The sequence below is a fragment of the Condylura cristata genome, unplaced genomic scaffold (genome assembly GCF_000260355.1).
Source record: "Condylura cristata isolate star-nosed mole 26May11 unplaced genomic scaffold, ConCri1.0 scaffold00002, whole genome shotgun sequence".
Taxonomy (NCBI): domain Eukaryota; kingdom Metazoa; phylum Chordata; class Mammalia; order Eulipotyphla; family Talpidae; genus Condylura; species Condylura cristata.
In genome coordinates this window covers 80509505-80537377 of record NW_004567103.1, presented here as the reverse complement: position 1 = coordinate 80537377, position 27873 = coordinate 80509505, and the positions used below count along the sequence as shown (strand labels likewise).

The following is a 27873-nucleotide window of genomic DNA, read 5'->3' as shown; positions in this document are numbered from 1 at the left end:
TCCTCTGGAAAGCAGGTAAATGCTAAGGGAGGAAACTCCTATTTTCCTGTGTCAGCTCTGGTACAACTGCATATAAAAGACAAATATGTACTGAATCAAAAGCGATGTTTGTTTTTAAACTATTTAAAGGTAGCATTTAAAGGACTAATCAGCAACCTCATCTCCTCTTGTCTCTCTGGTCAATTGTAAGTAAAATAATATTTAATACCTTTAAATTTCATCAATATATAGCCACTGGTACTCGTTGGTGTCTACTGGATGACAGGTTGATTGTGGTCGGGATCCTCACTGCACATCCATTCTCCCTCCAGGGCATCTCTCTCCCAGCCTGTTGCTCCGCTGATTGCAGTCTTCCCTGCCACTCCCGGGAACCCTTGGGGCCTCACACCCTCAGTGCTGCTCACGGTCTCACAGTAAAACACTGCTGCTGCCACACAGGCATCAGCGGATTGTACACTTTTGTACAATTGTCTTGGTCTCTATGCTTTAAAGAAATGTGGGATGATCCTCTTCCTGTTAAGGGAAGGATGTCTTTAAGCGTACGGGTAAGGACCCCCAGACAGGCAGCCCAGCTCACTCTGGGCTACCCTGTAACATTCCTATCCACGGGGTGGCTATTGTTAAAGCAAAACTGGAAAACAAGGATTGATGTGGATGTGCAGACGTTGGAACCCATGTGCCTCGTTGGTGAAGACGGTACTCAGTAAACACATCTGGATCGCAGGTCATAGTGTCACTGTACCGTCCTTCCACCTTTCAGAGTACGCTTGTTTTATGTGTATGGTCTAAAAGTTCCGTTGTCATCAGTGGGAGTAATAGAGAAAATTACATCTCCACAGTCCTGAAATCAGAAGTTCATCTGTTTTATTTTCTCTATTAAATATAAGTGATACAGCGTGGCAAGAAGCATTAAAACTGACCAACCACAGTGCCCAGATTATTGAATAATCACTGTCTGAGTTCTTCACTGTCATATACAATTGCAAGACCACTCAGGTTCAGAGAACAACACTAATGGAATTTATTTAACAAACCAGGGGAAACAGAGTCACTGAGGTCACAAATGGCTGCTTACCTCACCCTAAGCAGTGTCCAGTGTTTTAAAGTCCTAAACACAAACACTCCACTCTCAAGATAGTGTCTTCCCGCCAGAGAGGGCCTGGTGCATATGGCAACCAGACTATAAGCTGGGATCCAAGTCACAGAGACACAGAAGACACAGCAGGAGATGCTCATTGGAGCTGCCAAGATGTGCCTACATAGCAACAGACAATTGACCCTCAAAGCAGCACCTGCCACAGCCAAAGAAACTAACAAATGGCCACACTCACGCAGCTCAGTGAGGCACCTGTCTCCAGGTCCTTCCCTGACAGGCTATACCAACGGCAAAGCTGGGAACACTTTTAGTGGCCCAGATGTGTGCAAAGCTTCCAAACTTTTCTTCTCTGAGGCTGGTGGCTGGAAGCCTCTCCGTGTCCTTCAGAAGCCCACAATAGACTTCTGAAAGACTGGCATGATGGGGGCAGATTTGGCTGACCCTGGAATTGCTGAAGATCCAGAAACTCTGAAATTCTATATGCTGAATCCCAGTGGCTACTTCTGCAGCCCTTATATTTCTTATCAGAGTTTCCAACCCCACCAATTCTTTGTATTTCACCTGGGGCTACCAATCCTCACTAGCATCCCCCTCCCAGAGGGCCCCATCTGTAACCATCTTTGGCTTCACCTTCGGATTATGTAAGTTGCTACAGAATCTTTTAATATAAAGCTTTTCTTCCACATGGGGTGGTTCCTGGAAGCGGGGTCAGTTGGCTCAAGGGTATGAATATTTTTGTGGCAACATATAACTTAAATTGCTGAAGAGACTGCACCTGTTCACAAGACCTTTAGAAGTTTCTTGCTGTTGAAGAGTCATGTTCGTTTCAAAGTGGTCCTGACCAGAATGTGTGCCTACTTAGAGAACTGAAGGCTGTGTCAACTTACTGCCAACTTGTGAACTTTTCTGCTCTAGCTCTCCCACTGCCTCCACTGAAGAGCCAGAGGGAGCTGGAGATCGCAGGCCTCAGCGAAGACCAGGCAAGAACCTGAGAAGAGGACAAGGGCATTAGTATGTTGGGCTGTGTGCCAGTGCCCATTCTCTTAACAATCTATACTCTTAGGAAATCACTTGTGTCAATGTAAGACTTTAAGTAATCCAATGTGTGATAAAGGCATTTGCTATAGATGTCAGAAATGAGATGACAGCTTAAGGGTATGGGACAAAGAAGGAATGAGCATGATAATCATCTTCAAAGCTGGACACATATGCAGATACTTAGTCAACAGACTGATCGCAGGTCAGGGGAGGTGATGTGTGTGTTTCATAGGTGTCAGGGATGGGTGGGAGAGAGCAGTTGCTAACAGCGGATAGAGAGAACACTTCAGACTGCATTTGAAGGGAGGTAAAGTCTAAAGTAGGAGATATGGAAGAAAAGCTTTATATTAAAAGATTCTGTAGCAACTTACGTAACCCGAAGGTGAAGCCGAAGATGGTTACAGATGGGGCCCCCTGGAAGGGGGATGCTGGTGAGGATTGGTAGCCCCAGGTGAAATACAAAGTATTGGTGAGTCGGAGACTCTGGGAATCATTTGAATACAATTATTACCGAAATAATAAAGTCCTTGACTATTGGAAGGTTGGTTTCTGGAATTGGAAGGCCTGGGCATACAGCCTTGATTCTCTAACCACCGTGGGCCTCAGTTTCCTTCTTTTTCATTACAGTGTTATTTCAAAAATGATGAAGTTAGTTAAGTGCAAAGACTGTAATACTAAAATTTCATACTCTGTAAAAGTAGAGTAGCAGTCCAATTCACTGATCTGTTCAGCATTCGTTCATTCATTCATTCGTTCGTTCATTCATTCATTCACATATTCGTCTAGTGTCAGGTAGATATGAAAGCACAGAGCCATGCTCTAGAAATCTGTAGGAAGAAATGGGGAGCCAGGACTTACTCTGCCTTCCTGTCTTGCTCCTCTTGTCAGTGCTGCAGGATAGAGACGTGGTTACGTGTTGATTTTAAAGACCCTTCTGAACTAAACTTCCAACGCTTGAAAATAAATACCATTGGGATAGAATAAATCAATTCCTGTAGACTAATAATAAGGTGCCCAGAAAGCAAATAACTCCTTGGACTGGAGAGGCTTGGTAAACTTAAGAGCAAGATTTGTAGTGGACAAGCTTCAGCCATCCCAGCTGCGTTCTGAATTATCCTCAGACACTGAACTTCCACCTTGCTGTGGAATCCCTAGGGGCTCCTTGAGGGCTGTGACTTCGCTGTCCTTATTTTGAATCCCATTGTTTAGCCCCATTCTTGCTCACAGGAAATCCTGATGTGGTAAAATGAAGTGGCAATGATGAACATTCTTGGCTCTGAACTTGCAGGTAGGAGCTCTTCCCCGAGTGTGTGATGTGCTGCAAATGCAGTGGGAAGAACAAGTCCAGTGCCAGCAGGAACTCTCCAAGGAGAAGGCAGGAGACCTGGCCACGGAGCAGCCAGCCCCAGGTATGTGGCCCACTTTAATCCATTCTTGCCTGTGGGTTGTGTTCAGTCCCACTGGGTCAGGAAAGCTTATTCCCTATATTATTCAGAGTATTATTCTGCATTTATTACTATGCTGAAATCAGTTGGTAAAAGTGGGCATCCTTATCTTTTTTTAAAAAAAGATGTATTTGTATTTATGCATACAAGAACTGGGGTACAGGCCAGAGGTGTGGGGGATGAGAGGATTCACTAGAGACAGAGTGGGAAGCAGAACAGGCAGAGTGACTAAGCACACTGTTGAGGAGAGCAGCGGACAAGACAGGCGAGGTCTCTGAGCCAGGCAGGGGCCAGACCAGACAATCAGCCTAGGGAAAGAGTCCCAAATGATGCTCACAAGCAGTCTAGACACCCCCAAATCTCCATCACCCCCACTCCTTTTCTCTCTGGGCTTGTGGATATAGCCAGCATTTTCATACCACTAGTTTTTGCAAGATGGTAACACCACAGTTAGAGCCTGGTGAAAGTTACTTATCAGATTGTATGCCTCTTACCTACTGTCTCACTTCAACTGCCAGTTGGATGATTGCAGTAGTTGAATGAAAGTACGGGGTCAGAAGAACTTGGGGTCTTGTGCTGACTGACAGTCACTGTGTGGATGACCAAGGACAAATTATTTAACCCTTGGAGACTTGCTTTCCTGATCTATAAAATAGGTGATAATGTCTACTTCAGAATTATAAATGATATAAAGTATGATAAATATAGGTGCTTCTTAATTTAAATATTATTAAATATATTAAATGTATACCCTATATTAAATTTTTTCAGTAAGTTAAACCTTAAACGGTAGGTATTAGTAATCAAGACCTTAAATACTGACTTGATATTTAAATGCTAGTTTTATTTCTAGTCTCTTCCTTGACTTTTCTTGGTTTTCACTAATCTAAGGGCATGGAAGGAAATAATCCATTATAAGTATTCAAACAAAGACTTCTATTTGCAAGTTCCTAGGAGCGCTATCATAATAGCCAAGAGGTAGAAATAAATAGTGTGTCTGTTAACAGACAAATGGATAAACAAAGTGTGGCTTATACATATAGTGGAATATTATTCAGTCTTAAAAGGAATGAAGTGCTGATGATTACAACATGAGTGAATCTTTTAAAAAACTCCTCAACGACAAAAGGCCATATATATGATTCCATTTTTTAAAAAGATTTATTTATTTATGCATACAGAACTGGGGTGCAGACATTAGAGGTGCAGGGGCAGTGAGAGAATTCACCAGCGACAGAGTGGGAACAGACCAGGCAGATGGACGATGAAGTACAAGAGGAGAACAGCTGAGGAGAGCAGCAGGAGAGAGAGGAGAGGTCTGCTGCACCATGTGGGTCACCTCCAGGGCCAAGGCTGGAACTTGCACTAAAGCGGCCACAGCCACCTTCACAGTGCTGTGCTCCAACCCGCTGGGCCATCAGGGAGGGCCCTGCATAATTCCATTTAAATGAAGTGTCCAGATTAGACATCCATACATACAGAAATTAGATTTGTCATTGTCAGGAACCAAGGAGGGATGATGGCAAGTGAAGTGAGTGCTAGTTTCACCACCCTTGGGTGGTGACAACTTAGAACGGCTAAAGGTGGTAGCAGCTCAGCACTGAGTCTACTGCTGAATTATACATGTTGATATGGCTAACTTTATGCTAGATAATTTTAGTAGATTTTGTTTTTTAAAACAATTTATTGAAAAACCTGAGGGAAAATACAGGGAATTCCCACATACACCCTTCTCCCCAAGCCCAAATGCCCAGCCTGTCCTGGAATTAATACCCTGTTCCTGTACATATAATATTCTTAACCGAGGCATCATTATCCCTCAAAGACCACAGTTTACCTTAGGCTTCACTCTTGGTGTTGTACGTTCTGTGATTTTGGACAAAAATTTGATGACATGTATCTATCAATCCATTATCATACAGAATAGCTGCTCTGTCCTAAAAATCCTGTACGCTCGGCTCTTCCTCTCCCCTAGCTTCTGGCAACAACTGATGCTTTTCAGTGTGACCATAGTTTTCAGAACTTCAGATTATTGATAACATGTGATTTCATCACATGGCACCTGCCAGATTGGTTTCTTTCACTTAGTTGTACCCACTTAAGGTGTTCTCCCTGCCCTTTCATGGCTTGATGGCTCATTTCGTCTTAGAACTGAATAATCAACATTTTCTGAATACAGCAGTTTGTCCATTCAACTACTGAAGGACATCATGGTTGCCTTTAACTTTTGGCTATTATAAATATCTCTCTTCCATGAAACAAAAACTTTTATCTACTTGAGATCTGGATCACATGGCGAGAGTATGGCTAGTTTTACAGTAAATTGCCAGACTGTCTTTCCAAACTGCAAAGCGTAACCTGTTTTGCATTCCTCCCAGCAGTGAATGAGAGTTCCTGTAGGTTTATATCAGGTTGGTGTTGTTGGTTTTATTTTGTTGTTTTAATTGTGTGAAAGACAAAAGATTTGCTGTACTAATCAATTTTTAATCTAGAATGTTTTGATTGTATTAAAAAACATACAACATAAAATTTATCTTGACAATTCCTAAGTGTTCAGTGCAATAGTGTTAAGTACTGTTGTGGGACATGCAAATGCCAAAATTCTTCATCTAACAAAACTGAAGCTTTTATACCCATTATATGACAATCCCTTCCCTGACCCGATTCCTGGCCACCATCATTCTGCTTTCTGTTTTGTTCAATTTGACTGTTCTGGGTACCTCTTATAAGTGGAATCATACTGTATGTATATTTTTTGTAAATGGCTCTTTCCCTTAGCATAAATGCTTCAAAATGCATTAAAGTTGTAGTGTATAGCAGAAGTTCCTCCCCTTTTGAGGCTGAATACATTTAGATCATTCATTGTGTTCATTTTTGTATGTGCTGTAAGTTAAGGATCCAGTTCATTCTTTTGCATGTGGATATCAAGTTTTCTCTGCACCACTTATGGAACAGCTATTCTTTTCCCATGCAACTATCTGGGTACCCTTATCCTTTGATGTGATAATTTATTTGTGGTCCCACATATCTGCCTCTAGACCAGAGACTATAGCTTTGTAGTAAATTTTGAAATCAAAAATTGTGACACTCTTCAATGTTGGTTTTCAAGATTGTTTTGGCTATTCCAAGGTCCCTTGAATTTTCATATGAATTTTAGGATTTTTTTAATTTATGCATGTAATATTAAATCAACATTTTAAAGTAAATGTTAAAATATTTCTGCCATTGGAATTTTGGGAGAGTGCATTAAATCTGTAGGTATTGACACATTAACAACATTGTCAGCCAATTCATGAACATAAGATATCTTTCCATTTATTTGTGTTTGTTTTAAATTCTTTCAGAAAAAAAGTGTAGTTTTCAGCATGTAATTATTTCACCCCATTGATTAAGTTTAAGTTTTTGATGTTATTGTGAATAGATTTACTTCTTACTCTCTTTCAGAATACCTCTCAGTGTTGATATTCTTTATATCTTGCAGCTTTGCTAATCCATTTATTAATTCCCACTATTTTGCAGAATTTGAGGGTTTTATTTATATGTTAGGTCTTACCATCTGCAAACAGAAATAAGATTATTTCTTCCTTTTTAGTGCTGGTTAATTTTATTACTTTTTCTTGCTATAATACTAGGTTGACATCTGTTGGTAAATGTGGGCATCCTTATCTTTTTTTTAAAGATTTTATTTATTTATGTATACAGAATTGGGGTAACAGGTCAGAGGGGCAGGGGTGGTGAGAGGCTTCACCAGAGACAGAGTGGGGAGCAGAACAGGCAGATCCACAAAGTACACTGCTGAGGGGAGCAGAGGGGAGGTCAGGAGAGGTCTGCTGCGCATGTGGGTCACCTCACTGTCCAGGGGATCAAACTCAGGCTGCAGTGATGGGCCATAGCTTGATAGTGCTGAGACTTAATCCCTGTGCCACCAGGGAGACCTAGGCACCCTTGTCTTGTTCCTGATTTTATAGGAAAAACTGTCAGTATTTTAGTATTGAGTATGATGTTCACTGTGGGCTTTTCACATGCAGACTTCTTTATGTTGACATAGTGTCCTATTCCTGTGGGTTGTTGTGTTTTTATCATGGAATCTTGTCAAATGCTTTTTCTGCATTAATTAAGATGAACCTGTGACTATTGTTCTTCATTCTGTTAATATGGTATTTCACATTGGTCAATTATTGTACGTTGACCCATTCTTGCATTCTATTCTTTAAGGAATAGATCTCACTTGTTCACAGAACATAATCCATTGAATGTGCTTTTACATTCATTTGCTAATATTCTGTTGAGGATTTTTGCATCAATGTTGATTGGACTTTGGTATCAGGGTAATGTTGGGCGCACAGATTGATTTTGGAAGTGTTTCCTCTTTCTCAGTTTTTTGGAAGCATTTAGGAGGATTGATGCTAATTTTTCAAATGTTTGGTAGAATTTATCAATGAAGCCATCTGGGTTTTTCTTTGTTGGAAGATGTTTTTTCTTACTGATTTGTTTTCCTTACTAGTTAGAGGTCTGATGAAGTGTTTCTACTTGCTCATGCTTCCATTCTAATAAGTTGTGTCTAAGATTTTATCCATGTCACCTAGGTCATCCATCTTGTTGCTGTATGACTGCTTCCTTCCTCCTCTCCAGCCTCCTCCCCTTCTTCTCCCTACCTGGCCCGCCTCAGGCGTTCTGGTGAAGACACTGCCTGACCAGTGGGGGCAATAACGTTGAGATTTTCTGTGGGCTGAAAGGAAAGGCAGCCTGTATCTCTGTTGTGTGATTTCAATATTTTAAGGAAAGAAAGAGGGGCCCTCCCTGATGGCACAGAGGTTAAAGCATAGCATTATGAAGCCATTGCTAGCCACTGTACCATGAGTTCGATCCCTGGCCAAGGAGGTAATCCACATGGCACAGCAGACCTCTCTTGTCTCCCCCACTGCCTCTCTCGGCAGTGTGCTTCAGTCAATTGGCCTGTTCTGTTCCCCGTCTGTCTCTGGTGAACCCTCTCACCCATCACACCTATGACCTGTACCCCAGTTCTTGTATGCAAAAATAAATAAATCTTTAAAAATAAAATAAAAGAAAGAAAGAAAGAGGGGGGCCATACTTGGTGGTGCAGTGGGTTAAAGCACAGCGCTACAAAGCTTTCCACAGCCACTGTAGCACAAGTTCAGTCCCTGGCCATGGAGATTACCCACATGGCACAGCAGACCTCTCCTGTCTTTCCTGCTGCTTCCCTCAGCAATGTATTTCAGCTGGTCTGCCTGTACTGCTCCCCACTCTGTCTCTTGTGAATCCTCTCAACCCCTACACCTCTGGTTTGGACCCAGTTTTTGAATGCATGCATAAATAAATCCTTTGTGGAAAAAAAAGTGATGGGAAACCCTGTACAGTGTTAAGATGCATTGATGTGATTTTTGCATTATGAAAAGATTTTCTTTGCCTCCCCTGAGGTTTGGGGGATTGGAAAGGACAGAGTACATTCAGAGCAACCCAGTGGAAGGATAGCTTTCTGGGCAAGAAATATTGTTTGCAAGGACTAGATATGATTTCTTCATTTGGGTTCCCCAGAAGCAGGCCCAGGGACAAGGATTCCCTGGCAGGTAGGTGATTTTAGCACAGAATAGGAGTGTGGAGAACTGAGACAGACAGAGAGTAAGAAACCAGGAAATATTATCAACTGTAAGGGGGCTTACTCCCCTTGAAATGCTTCCAAACTGGTGTATAGGCCACACACCTCAAAGTGGCAAAAGACCTGGAACTTTTGTCACCAGACCTGTATCAGTGAGCGCCTGGGACTGCCTCTGGGGAGGGAGCGTTGATTCCTTTGCATTTCCAGCCTTTTGTGCTGAGGTAGGGGTGGGTAGTAGTCCTCAAAGGCTAAGAAAACCCCTAGGCAAAAGGATGCAGGGGGCAGTATTTGAAGGTGAGGTTGACTTGGGTAGAAAAGTACAGGCAGGGTCAGCTGTGCTGGCTGGTAGAGGCGGAGAGAAACACAAATGGGAAAGAACTATTCAGTGTAATGCTGACAGGACTCAGTGAGGAATTGGGTCAGGGTGAGGTGGGAGAGGATGTGTCAGGCTGACCCCCAAGTATAGGGGAAGGGATGAAGACAGTACAGTTATTTCTGGGGAGAAGAGATGAAAGGCATGAGTTTCTTTATAATTATTTATTAAAGATTTATTTATTTTTGCATACAACAGCTGTGATGGAGGCCAAAGTTGGGGGGGTGGTGGGTGTGGGAGGACCCACCAGAGACAGAGTGGGGAGCAGAATAGGCAAACTGACTGAAACACTGCTGAGGGGAGCAGTGGGCGAGACCGGAGAGGTTTGCCCTGCCCTGTGGGTCACCTCCCTGGCTGGGGATTGAACTGAAGCTTCAGTGGCTGCTGATAGCTTCACAATGCTGAGACTTAACCCCTTGTGCTACCAGGGAAGCCCAATTTTCTTTTTAGACATGTGGAGTTGAGAGGGGTCAGGTCTAGGGATGAACTGCGGCACAGGAGTGAGCTGAGACTAAATTGCACAGGAGAGGGTAGGGGAAGAAAGAAGGGTTTGGGGGAAGCAGCCTCCATCATCCTAGCAGGGGAACCTCAGGGTGCTGTGGATAGCAGGGGCCACATTGTCTGCAGTGTCTTCAGCTAATTCACCCACCCTCCACCTGAGGGACAGGGACAGATGACTTTCTCCCCTCCTTTGAGCCCTTTCCCCCTCCTCTATTGGTTATGGGGAACCAGGCAATGGTTTTATTGTGTTCACAGGGTGCACCATTGTGCCAGATTCCTGATTTCCTGTGCTTTCTTGCTACCCTAGAAACCGAAATAGCAATAAGTGAAGCACAGAGGAGGCCAAGCTTGGGTGCAGCAGAGCTGGCAGCTGGCCTTGCCTTGCAAGTCCTAAGGTGAATGCCCACTACTTCAGTGGCAGGACACGGGGTCTTCAGCCTTAAGAGATGAGGTCCAGAATACCAAGGCTTTGGGACAGGTGATGGTGAACTTCAGTTCACAGTGAGAAGGGAATAATTTTTAAAATCAGCATCTGACTTGAAGTGCCCCATTGCTTCCAGGGTAAGGTCCAGTTCCTGACTTGACCTTTGCTCATGTCCTTACCCCAAATATTTCTACTTGATTCATTAATTGCTTACAATCTCCTGCCAGTTCCACTCATGCTTCTGAGCTGTTGTGCATGCTGATCCCTCTGCTACAACACCATTCCCGCTTCTTCACACTGTCAATCATTTCCTTTTTAGATGCCTCCAGGAATAATTTTCTGAATGCTGGTTCCTCTACTCTTTTGGCTAGCCACCTTTACTCCTGTAAGACTCTGTTTCCCTCTCCAGGCACCCCTGCATGGCGTTGTAGAATGTCTGGGTGCTCTAACTCTCCTGGTGGGCTCCCCAGTGCAAGAGTCGTCTACTCCTGTAACAGAATAAGGTGAACTGTGACACTACTCACAGGCTGCATCTGATGAGCTTAGTGCAGGAGCCACGTGCCAGGCTGATGAGTAGAGGTGTCTCCACGTTGCTACTTTCTTCACTGCTGCTCGGCTTGCCCGTTTTAAAATGGCCTGTTTTAACCTTCTCACAGCCTCATGATGCCGTTGGGCAGAAGATGAGAACCTGTGAGCTCTTCTCTTGGCTTCTTTACCCCAGCTCCTTGGTGTAGACTGGTGATCTCTCCATGGATGGGTAGGGTCCCTGTCTCTGTGCACACTCTGCCCCACTCAGGCACCCTGTCACCCTGTTGATGCTGACCTCAAGTTCACAGGACTCGGGGAGTCATACGTGTGTCCTGGCCTGGCTCTAGGTTGACTGGGCTGGGGCTGTTTGCTCTGTGTGTGTCGCCTCTCTGAGCATTGAGAAAGCTCATTAGGGTACTCCTGCTTGGGTGCTGCCTCTGACTCCCTGGGAACCCAGGGCCAGCCCTTGACCACCCCTCCTGCGATCTGTAATATCTGAGAGTGCTTGACAAGGGGTGAGAAAGGACTGTGGCTGGTGGGTGTAAGGGTGGCCAGGCAGCCCTATCCACTGGAATAGACATGTAGCGTCTTGGCTTTATGCAGTTTTCATAGGAAAAGGTTTCTGTAGCTTTGAAAACCTGTTTTAAAAGCCCCCAAGGTGGAGGGTAGGGTGTCCCAAATTGGCCCTTTTGTTGAGAAAGAGCCTGGCAACACATTGCTGTTTAGAACACACAAAATGGCCAAGAGTAAAATCTCCCCCCAGAGATCAAAACGGGGAGAAATGCCCAGGGGGTTCAGCTGTTGGGAGTGTATACCACATCAGAACCAGGTCGGTGTGCCATCAGTCTTTGTCTCGGGTATGACCTTAGAGGGCCTGAGTCTGAGATTACCGGGATGGGGCCAGGCCCTGCAACCCATGTGTACCATGCCCAGGCCCCACTCCTCACAGCAGCTCCCCAAGGAGAATTACTATTGTAGCCCCAGGACCACCAGCGCCCACAACCCACAGAACCTCCACTCCAATAACATACGTCCTGTCCCCGGGCCTAGAGATGCTGGCAGTCGCTCCTTTGGGGGTGCAGGGTTAATGGTTAAGCTGCCTGGTCCTCCCTGAGAGGAGGTTAATGTTTGATCACCAGACAAGTCACAGGAAATGCCACTCACAGAGCTGTCACCCAGCCCAGCACACTTATCACAAAGAAAAAATTAACTCTTCAGCTATTCCGGGTCAGGTGGCCAAGGCCTCCCTAGTATTTTGTGAGAACGTTTCAGGGTCACCCTAGTAGCTGCCTGGCCTGCTCTGCCAGGCTATTTATTGCTCTGTTTACAGAAGCTGATACCCCCTCCAGAGCTGGCGGGTGGAAGGGCTTTGGCTCTCGCCAGGAGAGAATGTTCCAGAGAGGTGGCGTGGTGGCAACAGAGGTGTGGGCTTGGCAGCCAGACAGACCTAGGCTTGTGAGCTGCTCTGTCACCCGGGGCTGTGTGACCTTGAGCGAGACATTGATCCTCTCTGGGCTTTCATGTCCTTCCTTCAAAAGGGACATTCCACCCACTTTGTTCTTCTTAGCTCTGCCAACTGGTTGCCTACTTCCAAAGAACATGGACAGGTGGACAGGAGGACACAGGCTAGCTTTTTTTTTTTTTTTTTTTGGTGGGGATAGAACTTTTTTAATTCATATAACATGAACTTAAATATTTTAGAATTTAAACATGGTATCTAGTACATTCTTGATGCTATACAACCACCACCTCTATCCAGTTGCAAAACATTTTCATCACCCAAATAAAACCCCAGACACATTAAGTAGTCACCCCCCCCTTCCCCTCACCCCCACCCAGTCTCTGACAAGGACTCATCTACTTTCTGTCTGTATGGATTTGCATGTTCTGGACATTCCTATACATACAATATGTGTGCCATGCAATATGTATGGACTTTGTCGCCACTGAGCATGATGCTGTCACAAGGTTCACCCATGCTGTGAGCCGTTTCAGTTTTTCATGCATCTGTTTATCTCTCACAATTTATTATCAGCTCATTTTTTTGGATTCTCCTCTGACTCCAAATGGCCTTTGGCAACCAGGTACCCTCCCCTGCCCTGGGCTCACCCCCCACCTGCTCACAGCTCACCTTTCCCCATCCTTTCCTCAGTACAATTCACTTTCTTTATTTTAAAAAATAATATAATAGTTTATTTTTACATCATTTTGTGTCTTTGTCCATATCAGTTGTAATCCCTTGGGCTTCCCATCACCAGATCACCCGTGTGCTATCACCATAGTCCAGTGCACTTCCCGCCCCACACCGTTCCCATCCCCCACCCCACCCCCATAAAATATCTCTGGTATATAGTTGTTCATTATTATTATTATTTTCTCCCCTGACCCTTTATACTCCTGCTATGAGTGAAACCATCCGGTATTTTCCCTTTTCTTTCTGGCTTATCTCACTAAGCATGATCTTCTCCAGCTCCATGTTGCTGCAAAAGATATGTGTTTATTTTTTTTGGTTGCTGAGTAATATTCCATTGTATATATGTACCACGTCTTTTTAATCCAGTCATCCACTTTTGAGCATTTGGGTCATTTCCAAGTCTTTCCAGCAAGTCACTTTATTTTGTATAACACTGTAGACAGTCTTTGTTCCTAAAAGTGTGCAGTAAGCGCCACTACTAGCATTGCACAGATGAGGATACCGAGGCCCTGGATTGCATAGTTCCCGTTGAGCATCAGAAGCATTGCCCAGCCTCCTACATCTCTGAGCCTCCCTGCTTGAATGTTTTCATGGGTGAGGACCTCACTTCTCCCAAGACAGCTCAGCTTGTGGGACAGCATGTGCTTCCTGGCTAGAAGAGAGCCCCCCCCACCACCACCACCAGACTCCGGCTATTCTGCCTGTGTCATGCTGTTAAAGTCCCTCTGGCCCCATCCTCACCACCTCTGTGTGGGGACCAGTGTCACAACGTGGGCAACTCTTGTCCTAAGTAAGACAGATCAGGTCATGAGGAAAGGAAAGGAAAGGAAACGCCTTGTGCCCCTTGGGTGGCCTGGAGTTGGACAAGCTGTCTGGAGCTGGGGGAGAAAGGAAGAGTCAATCTGATGAAAGCAGAGACTAAAGATGTGTGAAGGCCAGGCAAGGATTTCCTGGTGATTGCTAGTAGCTGATACAGTGAGCATCTTAGGGCATGGAGGGTCGTGGTGGTGTCATAAAAGGATGGAAGACCCACCTCCCAGTGACTCAAGTCAGCATGACTCTGGGGGGGCCTGACTTGATCCTGACCCCATGTCACTGCAGTCTGACATGCTGTTCCCTAAATAGTCCCAGGTTATCATCAAGTCATCTGAGCTCATTTATAAATAAATCAAGGACTGCAGGATGGATACTCTGCTCTGGGTGAAGGCAGGGCAGCTTGCACTGAGGAGAGGAATGGCTGGATGCCAGGCACCAGGCCGGCCCGGGAGATCTAGAGATCCCCAAGGCACTGTCTTGCTCTCTCAGGTCCCTTGGCCTTTGTTCTAGCTGCTTCCTGCTACCAGACCTGCCTCTGAGGCTCCCTGTCTATCTGTGACCAGGACAGAGGGAGCAGACATTAAACTGAGTGTCAGTTTTGGGCCAAGCCCAGTGCCAAATTCTCTCAGAGTTTCCCCGGGAAGGCCAGGCCAAGTGGGGATGCCTGCAGCTGAGCTGTGCCTTGTACCAGCTAAAAGTGTAGCCTTCCCAACATGGCCTTATGTGCTGGGAACCCAGAAACTGTTCCAGTGCCTTCCAGGCTCGGACAGTGAAGCCAAGACCGGATTGTGTGGCTCAGCCTCAGGACATAAGCAGTGCCATGTGGAGTTAGCATCCAGGTCTGCAGCTAGGTCAGCCTGGCAGGTGGGACTCTCATTCAAGCTAGGGAAACAGGAAGACTGGGTGGGTTCCCAGCTCCCCAGTACTACCCTTCACATCACTTGCTTCTTGGAGCCTGGCTCCCTCATCTCTGCTGTGGGCCAGTGACCCAACCCAAAACCCAGAACCCATTGAGTTTCACAATATCTGATGTGTGCCCAAACCATCACTTCCCCCACCTTTTCTCGCTACATGGTTGATTGGAAAGATGTGGCAGTGAACCAGCATGGGGGGATTGGAGGGGGGACAATCACCATGAAGCCTGTCACCCTCCTAGGACACCCCCCTGCTTTCTGCCAGGACCAGGCCAGTGTCCCTGTAGGCCCAGCCAGACATGACCTCAGTCAGGAAGATGCCAGAGATCCTGGCATCTTCCCCCATGTGCCTGGCCAGCTGGACATGGGTCATCCAGCCTCATGGATCAGAGACAGCAGCCAGTGGCTGGGTTGTCCTGGCCAGTTGTAGCCCTGGATTTATTTCTCCCACAGTAAGGCAGGAGGTTGGGAAGTGTCTCCATTGTTTCTAACACAAGAGACGCTGGGCAAGCTGGGAGGAAGAAGCTGTGCTGTAAAGGAGGTTTCCTGTACCACGCTGAGCCTCCTGCGGAAGGAGTCTCACCACCCCACAGACACCAGGTGCCGACGGAGAGACCCAGTGGGTCATTTGTAAAGGGCTCTCACAGGACCATGCCACTGTGCCCCCACTGTGATGTGGGGGGCCAGAGTCATCCGGGGGCTTTGAGCTCCCAGAGACCCTGCACAGGCCCAGAGAGCTGCATCCACAGCTGGAATCTGGACGACTAGCTGGAGGACAGGTGGAGCCCTGCCGGGTGCTCTGAGGGAAGGCCGGATAAAGAAGCTCTCACCCCTCCTCTCAGGACTCACCTGAGAGCTGGGTGAATACCCATGGGGTTTCTCATCTCCTACATTCCTCTAAGGACCCAGACACCCATCCTTAGCCCCATAGATGCTTTTACTGTCCTTGTGGGATCCCCATCCAAACTCTTCCCTCGGTGACCCCTCATCTCTCTCCTCCAATCTCCATTACCTTTGTCCAGGGTCGCACTCTGCCCTGTCTTTCCGAGGCTCCTCCACCTAGAGCCCCCTGTCAGGCATCAGGGTCTCTAGCCCTGCCCTTCCCCATCCCCCCTGCACTCCCAGGGAGTTGCTTCTGCTGCCAGGGGAGAGCAGACTGCACCTGCTTTCAGCCCCCCGCCTCTCCTGTCATGCTCCTGCTGGCCTAGTCTTCCCTCCCCTGACCTTCTTTCAGCTCCCCTAGCCTTGTTCCAGGTAGGCAGGCTCTTCCTGGAGAAAGGGCAGGTGGGTGGACCCTGTGAGGGGCAGCACACCACATGGCATGGCTGACAGTCACCTCCCAGCCCCTCTCCTCCCTGTGTGTGACTGTGTGACTCCAGGAACCCAGTGCTCACTGTACTGTCGCTTTGTTTGTAAAATGAGGACAGCCATGGACCTTGGAACTCGGCCGTGGATTAAGTGAGCTCATGTGTAAAGTACAAGGTGACTCCCACGGCACCCAGGCAGACCTGGCAGGCAGAGGGCTGGGAGGCAGGTCAGTCATCTAGCATTTAGCAGTCCAGGCAAAACTTGTTTACAGGGGATGCATGATAGGCAATAGTTCAGGGGCCACAGACCCATCATGCAAGTTTTCACTTGTTCATTTGACACGTTTATTTGTTGAGTGCTCATGCTGTACCTAGCCCAGGTATTGGCACAGGTCCCCAGCAGTGGGGTGTCAGACAGCTTCCTGCCCTAAGGGCTCTGCCCCGTGGGAGCTGGGTAGGGGTTGGGGGTGCCCACACCTACGCATTACCGTGGAGCCATCAACCTGCAGTGAATGTCCCCAGCTGTCTCTGTCACTGTCTCAGATTTGCTGCTGGGAGCCAAGGGTAGGTCTGAGTTCAGAAATAAGGGTCTCACTGTAGGCAGGAGGGAGGTGCAGTAGGAAGCATCCCAAAGCAATGCTTAAGGCGCACATACAACAGCACAGCTTGGGAATCCTTGAAATGCAGATTTTCAGGTGCCAAAAGGTCTGAATTAGAATACCTGGGGTGTAGCTCAAATGTCTGCCTGTTGACATCCTCCCAGCTGCTCTGGCATACACTAGGTCATCAGGTCACTTGGGACAGGCCTCTGGAGGACTTTGCTTAGTGGGGACTTTGCTTAGTGAGGACAGTGATACTTGAGCCTGGTTGTATCCATATCTGAAAAGAGACTCTAGTTCTTCAAAAAAAAAAAAAAAAAAAACACTGAGATTTTGTCCTCTGTGTAATCTAAGCACCCTTCAGACCACACCCACCTCCCACTCCTTAGAGTGCAAAATAACCCAGTGATACAGAGGACCCAACTGGGCCCAGACCTGGGTGAACCAGCAGGGGACAGGGTGGGCCATAGAGTGGGTGTTCATTCATGTGCTCACGCCCAGTGCCAGATTTGCATGTGTGTTTTGTGTTCTTTCTCTTGCTGGAAGTCATGTGTTTTCCTCAGAAGAGATGGAGAAATGGGCTAGAGCAGCTAGTGTGGGTTGAGGCAGCCCTGGACCCTGGTCGATCTGGCTTGAGAGTTCCAGCTCTTTTTGAAGGTTGTGAGTGTTGGGGTGGTGTGGGCTGCACTATATTCCCCAAAGTGAATAGAGGAGGACTTGGGGGAGGGGGTGCCACTCACCTCCTTGTCCCTAAGCTCTACTTACTGTTCCTTCCAAATTTGTCCCTGATAATGTCCTCCTAGATAGCATCAGTGATAACTGTGATTTATAATAAAAGAAGAGGTTCTGGAGGCTGCACTTATTGCATCTATTGGCAGTGGTTAAGGGTTGACGCAATCATGCCTGTGCAATGACGACTCAATGCAGTCCCCAAAAGGACAGAGTTTGGAGGGCTTCTAGGTAGCCGAACACAGCTACACCAGGAGACTGATGACCTCCTGGCAACAGAGCTCCTGCACTCGGGACCCTCCCAGACCTCGCCCTGTGTGTCTGTTCATCTGTGTCCTTTAATAAGTTTGTAAACATAAGTTATATAACTCATATTTTCCTGTGAGCTACTCTAGCAAATGCACTGAACCCAAGAAGAGGTCGCTTTTATGGGGAAAATCCTCTACACATTTGGTGATCACAAGCCCAGATGTGAAGGGTTCTGTGTGTTGTGCCAGGTTCGAGTTTCCCAAAGACCACCAAGGAGCTGATTCTGATGCAAAGCACACGAGGGTCTTTATTGCAAGCTCGAGCCTGGGCTCCCAACATGCAGGGAAGTAGCAGCTGAAGTTGAGAGCCCTGAGCTCAGGGAAGGCAGAGTTTTTATTACAGAAGAGGGGAGTTTTTGCTCAGCCGTACATTGATCGGTGGACATTGAACAAAGTTATCTTGTCTTAACCCGGTTGGTCTATGCATGTAAGACGTGACCTTCACTACTCGACCTGCATACCTTAGGACATCTGGAGTTTTCCTGATATGTACTGGTTACTTGCCTACTTGCTAACTGGCTGTTGCTATGGGATGAGCAAGATTAGGACATTTACAGTTAAACTCGGCCTTGGCGCCTTGTTGATAACCGAAACTTAGGCCTGGCTGGTTCAGAAGCATTCTGAAGCCTGTCATGGCGTCAGGTTGGTCTATCATGTGCAAAAGTAGAGGAGGTTCATCGAGGGGAGAAGTACACAGCAGGGAAGGACTTCTCTGGACACTATTTTCCTCTCCCTAAGAAAGGAAAAAATCAAGGTGTTTCCTTTATAGCATGAATCCTGTCACAGGGGCCAGCTTCCCTGCATTTCTTTCTGTGAGATAAATTTCAGGAGAATTGGTGGATGGTTATTTTAAATGATCATTTTAAAAGAGAATTTAATAAAGGAATCAAACACATGGATGAACTAAATAAAATGAACATAAATGTTTAGACTATAGGACCACTAAATGGTTCTAGAAGAAAAGAGGGAAGGAGTTGGATAAATCAGATAAAAGGGATCAATAGTGTAGCTAAGGATGGAATTGGACTTTTAGTTGTGAACTTAATGTGGATTTTTAATCAATATGAAACTCATATGGTGTCAGAATGCAATGATACTGCAATAAAAATAACTTAACTAAATAAAAGAATGCAAGCATAACTTTCATACAAGTATAAAGTGAATGCCTGGCAAACATTTCTTATAATTAATGAGAGAACCAAGAAGTTATATATTCGTTTGTAAGAAAATCCCAAGTGTCATACTTATAAGGCAGAATGGTAAAAATTTATAAATGAATCAAAGCTAGTTTCATAAATTTAGTCCAATTAAAATACAATTATTCAATTGTACAAGTGCTAACACAGTAAAACAATAAATTAGGGTCTTTGGCTCTACAGTTAGCTGTATTTCAATTTGACAAAATTCAATTGCTAGCCTACACTGTGTCAAATACCTGCAAAATAACTCAAAGCCAATGAAAGGCCAAAAAGACCCATACAATCAAACAAGCCAAAGGCTATACTGTTAAAAGGCCTGATTATACACTGAAGACAGCCAATAATCTTTTAAGTTTCATTTCCAGATCTTTTAGTTACTGGAAGTGGGTCACAAATCTGACTCTGAACTTCCCAGCAGCAAATCAAAGAGGAATCAGCTTCCATATTCACTGTCTAGAATGACACGTATAGGATTGTTGTCCACCATGTATTCAGCTTCTCATTGCCAAGGTTTTCCTTCAGGCAGGGACTTCTGAAACTCTTTAGAAGCATCAAAACATCAAGTTGGAAAGTAACGTCCCTGACCAAAATCCTACTACAATCGCGGTAAAGACTTTGATTAGTGTGTTCTGTGGCCAGGGTGGCGGTTCTCAAAGGTATGGTCTCAAACCAGTGGTATCAGCCTCACTTGGAACTTACCAGAAATACAAGCTCTGGAGTTCCACCCAGACTTGAGGGATGGGCAGGAAAATCTATTTCAACAAACCTTCTGGGTAGTTTTGAAGCAAGCTGAACCTGAAAGTAGTGCCACAGGAGTTCTCCAGGCTGCCAGTTCGATTAGGCTTGACTGGCTTTAACACAGTATCATGCCTGGGCTCCACCCATGACCAGTCAAATCAGGACCCTTGGGTGCAGGCCTATTACAAATGCTTTCAAAACTTAGCAGATGGTCTCAGCTAGAATGGAGGCCCACCCACCTCGTGGTTTACTGTAAGTCAAGCTCAAGAGATTGCCATCTTCTGCTTGAGAGAACTTCAGACCTGACCTTGTGGGGCTTGTATGAGATCACATGTGTCCACTCTCCCTCCTTCCCTCACAGCTTCTATACTGAGCACTGGCTATGTGGCTGTCAGCATCTAAGGTGAAAAGCCATCTTAGACGCCACTGATTTCTGATCTCAAGGAGTCAAAGCTGTTGGTGAGGAAGCGAATCTTCCTCTGTCTCCTAGGTCTGTACAACTGGTAAATAATTAAATCAACACAAGACAGATTAGCAGGAGAAAAGGCACATAATTACCTGTACACAGAGGCTCTTGGAACCTATACTCTGGCCAACACAACGAGGTTATCTAGTTCTTAAAAAGGGGGTAATAATTTGGAAGAGAAAGGCAGAACAAATTTTTGCAATTTAAAAAGGAATTTTGCAGGGTTTATTTACATACGAAAATAGACCTTGCAAATCCTAGCCTGGAGCAGAATCTCTTCCTTCAGAACAAAGAGATTCATTTCTTATTTTCAGGTAGACAATTTGGCAAACCACCATTGCTAGCCCTATTGTTTCTCAGTTGCCTTCAGCTCAGAAGAACACAATGCCACCCGGGCGGGGGCATCCTGGGGCAGCTGGTCCGTGGTGGTCACCCATCCCATGACTGATAGTAACTGCTGGGCACTGGGGACTGGCCAGGATGCAGGGGTGTTGCCGCTGACGGGGTAGTGGGGACCTTCGGCTCTCACCCTGACCCTGTCTGACACTGCGGGTCTTCTCGGCAGGATGCGAGGGGCAGTGGGACAATATGAGCTGCTGGCCTGCCTCTGTGCCCGGACGCACCGTGGAAGTGGAGTGTCCGCGATTCCTCAAGATGCTCACGGGCAGAAACGGTAACCACTCGGTCAGGCTTCTGGCTGAAAGGCTGTGGGGTGTCTCGGGTGGACTCTCACCCAGCAGCATAAGGCCAAGGAAATTTCTCTGGGGACAAGCTTTGAATGAGGCGTAGGGCCCTTGCCAGCAGGCTTGCTTCCGGCGCATTGTGTGGGGTCACCGCTCAGCGTCCCCACTGAGAGGGCAGAAGGCAACGTCCTGGGCACTGAGAAAGGAGGCTGGGCTTCTTTCAGCCCCATGCTCCTGCTAATGCAGCCCCCTGCTTCCTGCCACGTTGCTGCCCCTCAGCTGGGCCCTTGCTCTAGCCCTGTGTCTGGCTGCCACTCCGCCACTGCCTGGCCCTCCTCTGAGCCCCTTCTGCCAGCCTCTGCTGAAAAGCTAGGCCTGCTCTGAGAGCCCCTGGCCCCCTAGGGGAGCTCTGATTAGAGGAAACCTGCAGTCGACAAGGGTCCTCTTACTTCTAGGCAGAACGTGAGGATGCTGTTTCAGATATATGTGAGCACCTGTAGCCACCACAAAACCCTACAAGTCAGAGACCTTTTCTCCCCAACTTGAACAATTAGGACCAATAATATAGGGGCAGGGAGGGCTTTAGCAGTCTGCCTCAGTGCCACAAGCAGCAGATGGAAGAAGTAGGACTCAATCCCAGTATTTTTTCTCTGATTTCCAAACCTGTGATCTGCCCTTCAGGTCATGGTCAAGGTCAGTCTGTGACTGCATAGTGGGGGTGACCTTCAGTGAGACAAGGTAGTTTCATAGATGGTATAACACTAAAACCTCATACCTTCCAAAGCCAGGCAAGAGAAGGGTGAGAAGCATGGGTGAGGAGCATAGACCTGTCATGACGTCATCCCATGTGATGGGTGAGCACACAAGTGCATATCTGCGGGACAGGCTGTTGTAGTTCACTGTCCCTCTACACCTCACCTAATTTATGCCCCAGGACATGAGAACTGGAGGGGAGCAGGCAGACCAGTTTGAACCCCAATCCTCCCCTTACTGCTGCATGGGTAGCTGTGGTGATGGAGAGGTCCCCCAGGCCTGCCAGCCTTCATCCAGTGTTTGCCCATCTGAACTCCAAACTGGTGTTCCTTCTCCACGTGTGGTTCTGGTACCCCAGCACCTTACTATTTTCATTGCAACACACAGCTTCCATACAGACTGGTGAAGGGCACAGGCCCCAGAGGCTCATACAGGGGAGATTTTGAAGGACCAAGCCTATGAATTCTTCTTCTTCTTTTTTTTTATTTTTAAAAATTTATGGTACAAAGGGCCCTCTCTGGTGGTGCACTAGGTTAAAGCACAGCACTGTGAAGCTAGCTGCCGCTGCTTAAGCATGAGTTCGATCTCCAGCCAGGGAGGTGACCCACATGGCCTGGCTGACCTCTCCTGATCCTCCCGCTGCTCCCCTCAGCAGTGTACTTCATCAGTCGGCCTGTTCTGCTCCCTGCTTTGTCTCTGGTGAATCCTCTCACTGCACCTCTGCACCTGTACCCCAGTTCTGTACACATAAATAAATAAATCTTAAAAAAAAAATGAATTTATGCGTACAGAACTGGGGTACAAGCCAGAGGCTCAGGGGCAGTGAGAGGCTTCACCGGAGACAGAGTGGGGAGCAGAACAGGCAGATCAACGAAGTATGCTGCTGAGGGGAGCAGCGGGCGGGTCAGGAGAGGTCTGCTGCGCTGGGACTAGGGATTGAACTCACACTAAGGCAGCTGCCGCTCGCTTGCAGTGCTGCATCCTAACCCACTGTGCCACCAGGGAAGGCCTCAAGCCTGTAAATTCTACCACTCTGCCTGTATTGCCTGTGCCAAAACTAGCATATAGCAACATTTAACTGCAAGGGACATGGGAAGATGTGGTCTAGCAAGTTAATCATCATCCCTGAGCCTAAATAGCTGCCTTCTATAGAAGGGGGAGAATAAAAAAAAATCCTAGTCTTGTAAAATTGTGCTTGGGAATAAATGCTAATTGTCTTCCTTTTTCCCTTCGCTCCCTTCTTCACGCTTTTTCTCCTCTACTCTTTCCCCAAGCCACCCACAGGCACACATGCTGCAGATTTACTATGAGACTTTATCTCCTGGCGTGTCCCTTCTGTGTCTGTCTCTGGGGTCTGTGGAGCTGAGGACACAGGAGATGAACCCAGTCATGGCTGACGTGGGCAAGGTGGACAAGTGCCGGGTCTGCACCAGGCCCTGGTCTCTGACCCCCTGTCCAATGCTTCTCCCTGGCTCTGCCTTTCCCAGCCCTCCACAGTGCCCTACCGCCTTCTCCCACTCCTGCCCTCATGTGGAGGGGCCAGGCAGAGCCCTGTGAATGGCCACATCCCTCTCCAATTTCTTCACTCCCTGCTCACCTCATTAACTAGAAGCCCACTGTCTTATCCTTAAGACTCCCTATCCTTGAAAAACTCATGGTCCATTGGGAATCACGTCTGCATGATGTCTGGAAGGAAACTGGGGGCCTATGCCTACCTCCACTGTGGTGCAGTTCCTCCTCTCTGCCACACGATGTCGCTGTGGGGCTGCCAGCATTTCCACATAGCTCCAAAGTGCTGGGTCCTCCAGACTCAGGCTCCCTGGGTGGTGGGGAGGACCATCTTACCCCACCCACCGCTCTGCTCATGCTGGGTCCCAGATCAGGGCACGCGCTAGCCCAGGAGCACAAGTCAGGACTGATCTTCACTTAGTCACCAAGAACTCCCCTCCTGCCATCACCCATTCTCACCATAGGTCTACCAGCAGATCAGGTTAGATCCTAGCCCCTTTATGTGCTCTCAGGAAGGGTGGTGTCTTGCAGGATTTCAGGGCTCCCCACCCCAACCCAGGGACGAGCACCCAATGAAGAATACATGGTGAGAACAAGTTGATTTCTTTTTGAAAGGAAAAACACATTAAATTTTTCTTGGCACTCCCACTATATGGCCCCAGACAGGAAGGGTGTCCATGTGACTGGAGATTCCAGCCCATGCAAGCTGGAATCTGCTCTAGATATTTTTCTGTTTGTACCAGGGCCTAGAATGTTCTCTCTAGGATGCATTCCTATGATTCCAAAAAGTCTTCCAGAGTCCCTTATTTAAAAACACATTTGCTGGGCATGATCAGAGTTTGACTTTCTGTCCTGTCTTAGTGGGAGGCCTTCAAGAGGTAGGGGTTCCTAATTGAATTAGTGTCCTGGAGACTTTGCACATGGGATAAAAGCTTTGCACTGGCTCTTCCCCGAACTGAATGTGTGGATATGCACAAAATATAGCTGTGTTTTCAGCAACCCCGGAGATATATACCCTGTCTGTGAGGAACAAAGCCCAGGGACATGGGTAGGGCTGAAGGAACTCCTGAGAGAGCCCCACCCTTTTCTCTCTTGCAGTTCTGCCCAGTGCCGGTCAGCAAGGGCACTGCCCAGAGAGCCCTCTGGGCACCTAGCCTGGATCACATGAAGCGTCTGTCTTGGGAATCCTGCTAGGTCAGCGAGGAGAGGGCCCCCAAACAGGCAGCCCAGCCTCCAAGCACGTGCTGTCTGGTAACCAGTTCCGAGCTCAAGGAGTTTGTGTTCTCTCAATTCACCTTCCTGTCCAACCTGCCTAAATTTGACCAGTATGTTTCCCGTCTGACAACCTAGCCCCCTTGACTTTATCACAGAAAGCTTCTACCCCTCTCCTTCATTCCAAGGCTCCAAGCCCCCCACCCCACCACCTCCTCCTGGTCTATTTTAGAAAGGCCAAGAGGACCCAAAAGCAAAGTGATGGTGCCAGCTCTGTGCCCAGCTCTAGTCTGGGCAGCTTCCTGTGCTCTCATGTTTCCTATGCTGCCTGTATTGTGGCTGACGATTCCCATGCGGCACAGAGAAGTAACAGAGCTAAGTGATTCCGACCAAGGGCAGCAGTGGTCATAGTCGAACTCTGATCTGGCTGTCTCTAATCCTGTGCTCCTGAGCTCCCAAAGCTAGTGGACCTAGAACCCAAGGCCGCAGTCTCCTGGTGCTGGAAGTCATCTGTGCCACCAAGGAAGGTGCCACACAGGAGAGTGGCGCAGTAGTGGGGCTTGGCTGGCTGGGCACAGCGGTGCAATTGTGGGGATTGGTTTCTCTGTCTGTACAATAGGCCAGCAGCAGCCCCTTGCTGGGGACTGTGAAGATTAGATGAGCATCTGTGTTAGCTTAGAGGCCAGTTCTAGAAACAGCGGCCATATGTCTCCATTTCAATGCAGTCTGTTTGACCCTAGACCCTGCGAGACTGGGGCCCTGACATTGTTGGAAAGGAGCCTGTCAGTTTGCCCAGGAGCGGTAAAGGGGCCCGTGGAGAGGGCTTGAGTTAGAGTAGATCCTAACTCAATCCCCCTGGCACAATCCCCATCTGCAGGGCTGTGAGCGATCCCCTGCTCCCTCACAGTGCCTAGAGCTAGGCTGGGTCTCAGCACTTGATTTTCAGAGGCTGGGAATCAGGCCCCAAAGAGAGGTGTAAAATTTAACTTCCTTGGAGCAGGAATCCTCACAGCCAGGCCTGGAGGACATTAATTATGGGAGAAACCAGGTCTTTGCTCATCATAGCATGTTCTCCTGGGGACCTGCCCATTAAATGACTGTAGAACCTGGGAGGGTGCTCTCAGCGGGAATAAGGGGGTTAGTATATAGAACATGGCAAAATGTATGCGCTGGGGTACAAATCTCCTTGTCCCCATTTGCTGCAGTTATTTCACCATTACATGCCTCAGTTTCCCCACCTTCCCCTACTTTCAGGAATGTTCCCAACTACTTACCTTATTACACTAAATCATCTGTTTGTGCTACACATGTCTGTCTCATTAAATTATGAGTTTTCTGGGCCCTCCCTGGTGGCGCAGCGGGTTAAAGCACAGCACTGAGAAGCTAAGGCCATTTTAGCCTGAGTTCGATCACGCCTGCCCCAGAGGTGACCCACATGGCGTGGCAGAACTCTCCTGACCCGCCCGCTGCTCCCCTCAGCAGTATGTTTCCTCAGTCTGCCTGTTCTGCTCCCCGCTCTGTCTCTGGTGAAGCCTCTCACCGTCCCTGCACCTCTGGCCTGTACTCCCATTCTGTATGCATAAATAAATCTTTAAAAATATACATATGTGAGTTTTCCAGCCATGGGTATAGTGTTTATATGTTACAGTAGATTTTACTAAAGAAATAACAGTGCCCACCCTCTAGTCTTACTAGGATTAAATGGGTGACTACATGCACATGGTTAGAACAGTGCCTGGTACGTAGTAATGACCATGTATTATTACAGCAGAGCATGAAATTTTGTAGCTGAGCAAATGCATAATTGATACAAAACCACTTAGGCTACATTTTTTTTTTTTTAAGATTTATTTATTTATGCATACAGAACTAGGGTACAGGCCAGAGGCTCAGAGGCGGTGAGAGGCTTCACCAGAGACAGAGTGGGGAGCAGAACAGGCAGATGGACGAAGTACACTGCTGAGGGGAGCAGCGGGCGGGTCAGGAGAGGTCTGCCGTGCCATGTGTATCACCTCCAGGGCAGGGATCAAACTCATGCTGAAGTGGCTTTAGCTTCTTAGTGCTGTGCTTTAACCCGCTGCACCACCAGGGAGGGCCCAGGCCACATTCTTAAACACAACATTGGGCCTCTCTAATCATGCAAGATACCATAACTCCTTAAAAAAATAATGGTGTCCACAGCATGGTGTTAGTATTATTTGCTGGTGTGCACCAGGTGGTTGGGGAGCAGCCCACTGCTTTAGGAAAACCCTTAAAAAGCCAAAAATGGCACTCCGCCAGTGAGGGTGGAAGGAGAGTAGGGGGAGTCCCTCCTGGAGCACCCAGTGCCCGTGGACCTGAGTGAAGATCTGGAGCCTGGGAACAGTGGGGTGAGTGGGGTGGGAGCAGACAGCCAAGGGTGATGTGGGCTGGACTCCAAGGGTGACAAGTTGGGGTGGGGAGCAGAGACACTGGGCATTCTGCAGGGACCTGGGATCTGGAATATTGAGCACTGTGACATGTGTCCATCAGTATTACTCATCTTCAGAGCTCTGGTGCACAGTGGGGGTCGGCGGGGGGTAGGGGGGTGGGAAGTGCAGGATGTGGGGTTGTGGATGAGTTTGATGGAGGCCCGGGGAAGACACAGGCACTGCTGGAGGCTTGGAGGGCTGGAGGGCTGGGAGGCAGTGTGTGTGCAGAGTTGGCCTGAGTTCTAGATCAACAAGTCTGTTCTCACTCTCTCTCTCTCACGTACACGCACACACATAGGCACCAATCTTGGGGGCCATCTGTCTATAGAGTCTTGCCTACCACTTCTCCAACTGACTGATACATCCTTGGAGAAGCAGCTGGGCTTAGTGACAGCTGACTGTGTAGTCCTGAGAAAGGGCTGGGGCCAACCAGGGACAAAAGGCAGCTTTGGGCTGCCCTTACCAAGGGCCAAGAGCACCCAGGAGACTGGATCTGTCTGACCTGCAGGATGCTTGGCACCCACAGGTACCATGTTTCGAAACTGCACACGGGACGGCTGGTCGGAAACCTTTCCCAGGCCTGACCTGGCCTGTGGGTTTAACGTGAATGACTCATCCCACGAGAAGCGGGTAAGCCTGTCCACCTCCCTCCCTTCTGGTGAGAAGTTCATGGGCAAGGACTGAGTGGAGCCGCCCCCAGGGCCTCGGTCAGGCCCCTAGGGGCCACTCCTCTCAACATGCTCCCCTATTGTTTGGATTGTGTTTTTCTATTGTTGGAATGTCTTTGTTCTCTTTTAACAAATGCTGGTGAAAGTGTGCCTCTGTTGACCTTCTGTTTTTAATCTCCTCCCCTGGCACACTTTGTGATTGACAGACACCAAGAGCAGACTCAGGTCCTCAGGAAGACCATGCCACACTGCCTCTGGGGGAAAAATAAATGATGACTAAAATGCTCACTTAGAGCAGAACTTGAC

At 47.6% G+C, this 27873-nt stretch overlaps 1 protein-coding gene across 1 annotated transcript in view; it reads left to right on the top strand.

Annotated features, from left to right (window-relative positions):
• Positions 1–3432: 3432 nt before the first annotated feature.
• The window catches only part of SCTR (secretin receptor), a 52665-nt gene continuing 28224 nt past the window's right edge, over positions 3433–27873 (top strand). Inside the window, exons 1-3 of the mRNA XM_012724574.1 lie at positions 3433–3543; positions 20858–20965; positions 27426–27529. Coding sequence (XP_012580028.1) covers positions 3459–3543; positions 20858–20965; positions 27426–27529 — 297 coding nt within the window. The 5' untranslated portion in view covers positions 3433–3458. The remainder of the gene's footprint in view (positions 3544–20857; positions 20966–27425; positions 27530–27873) is intronic.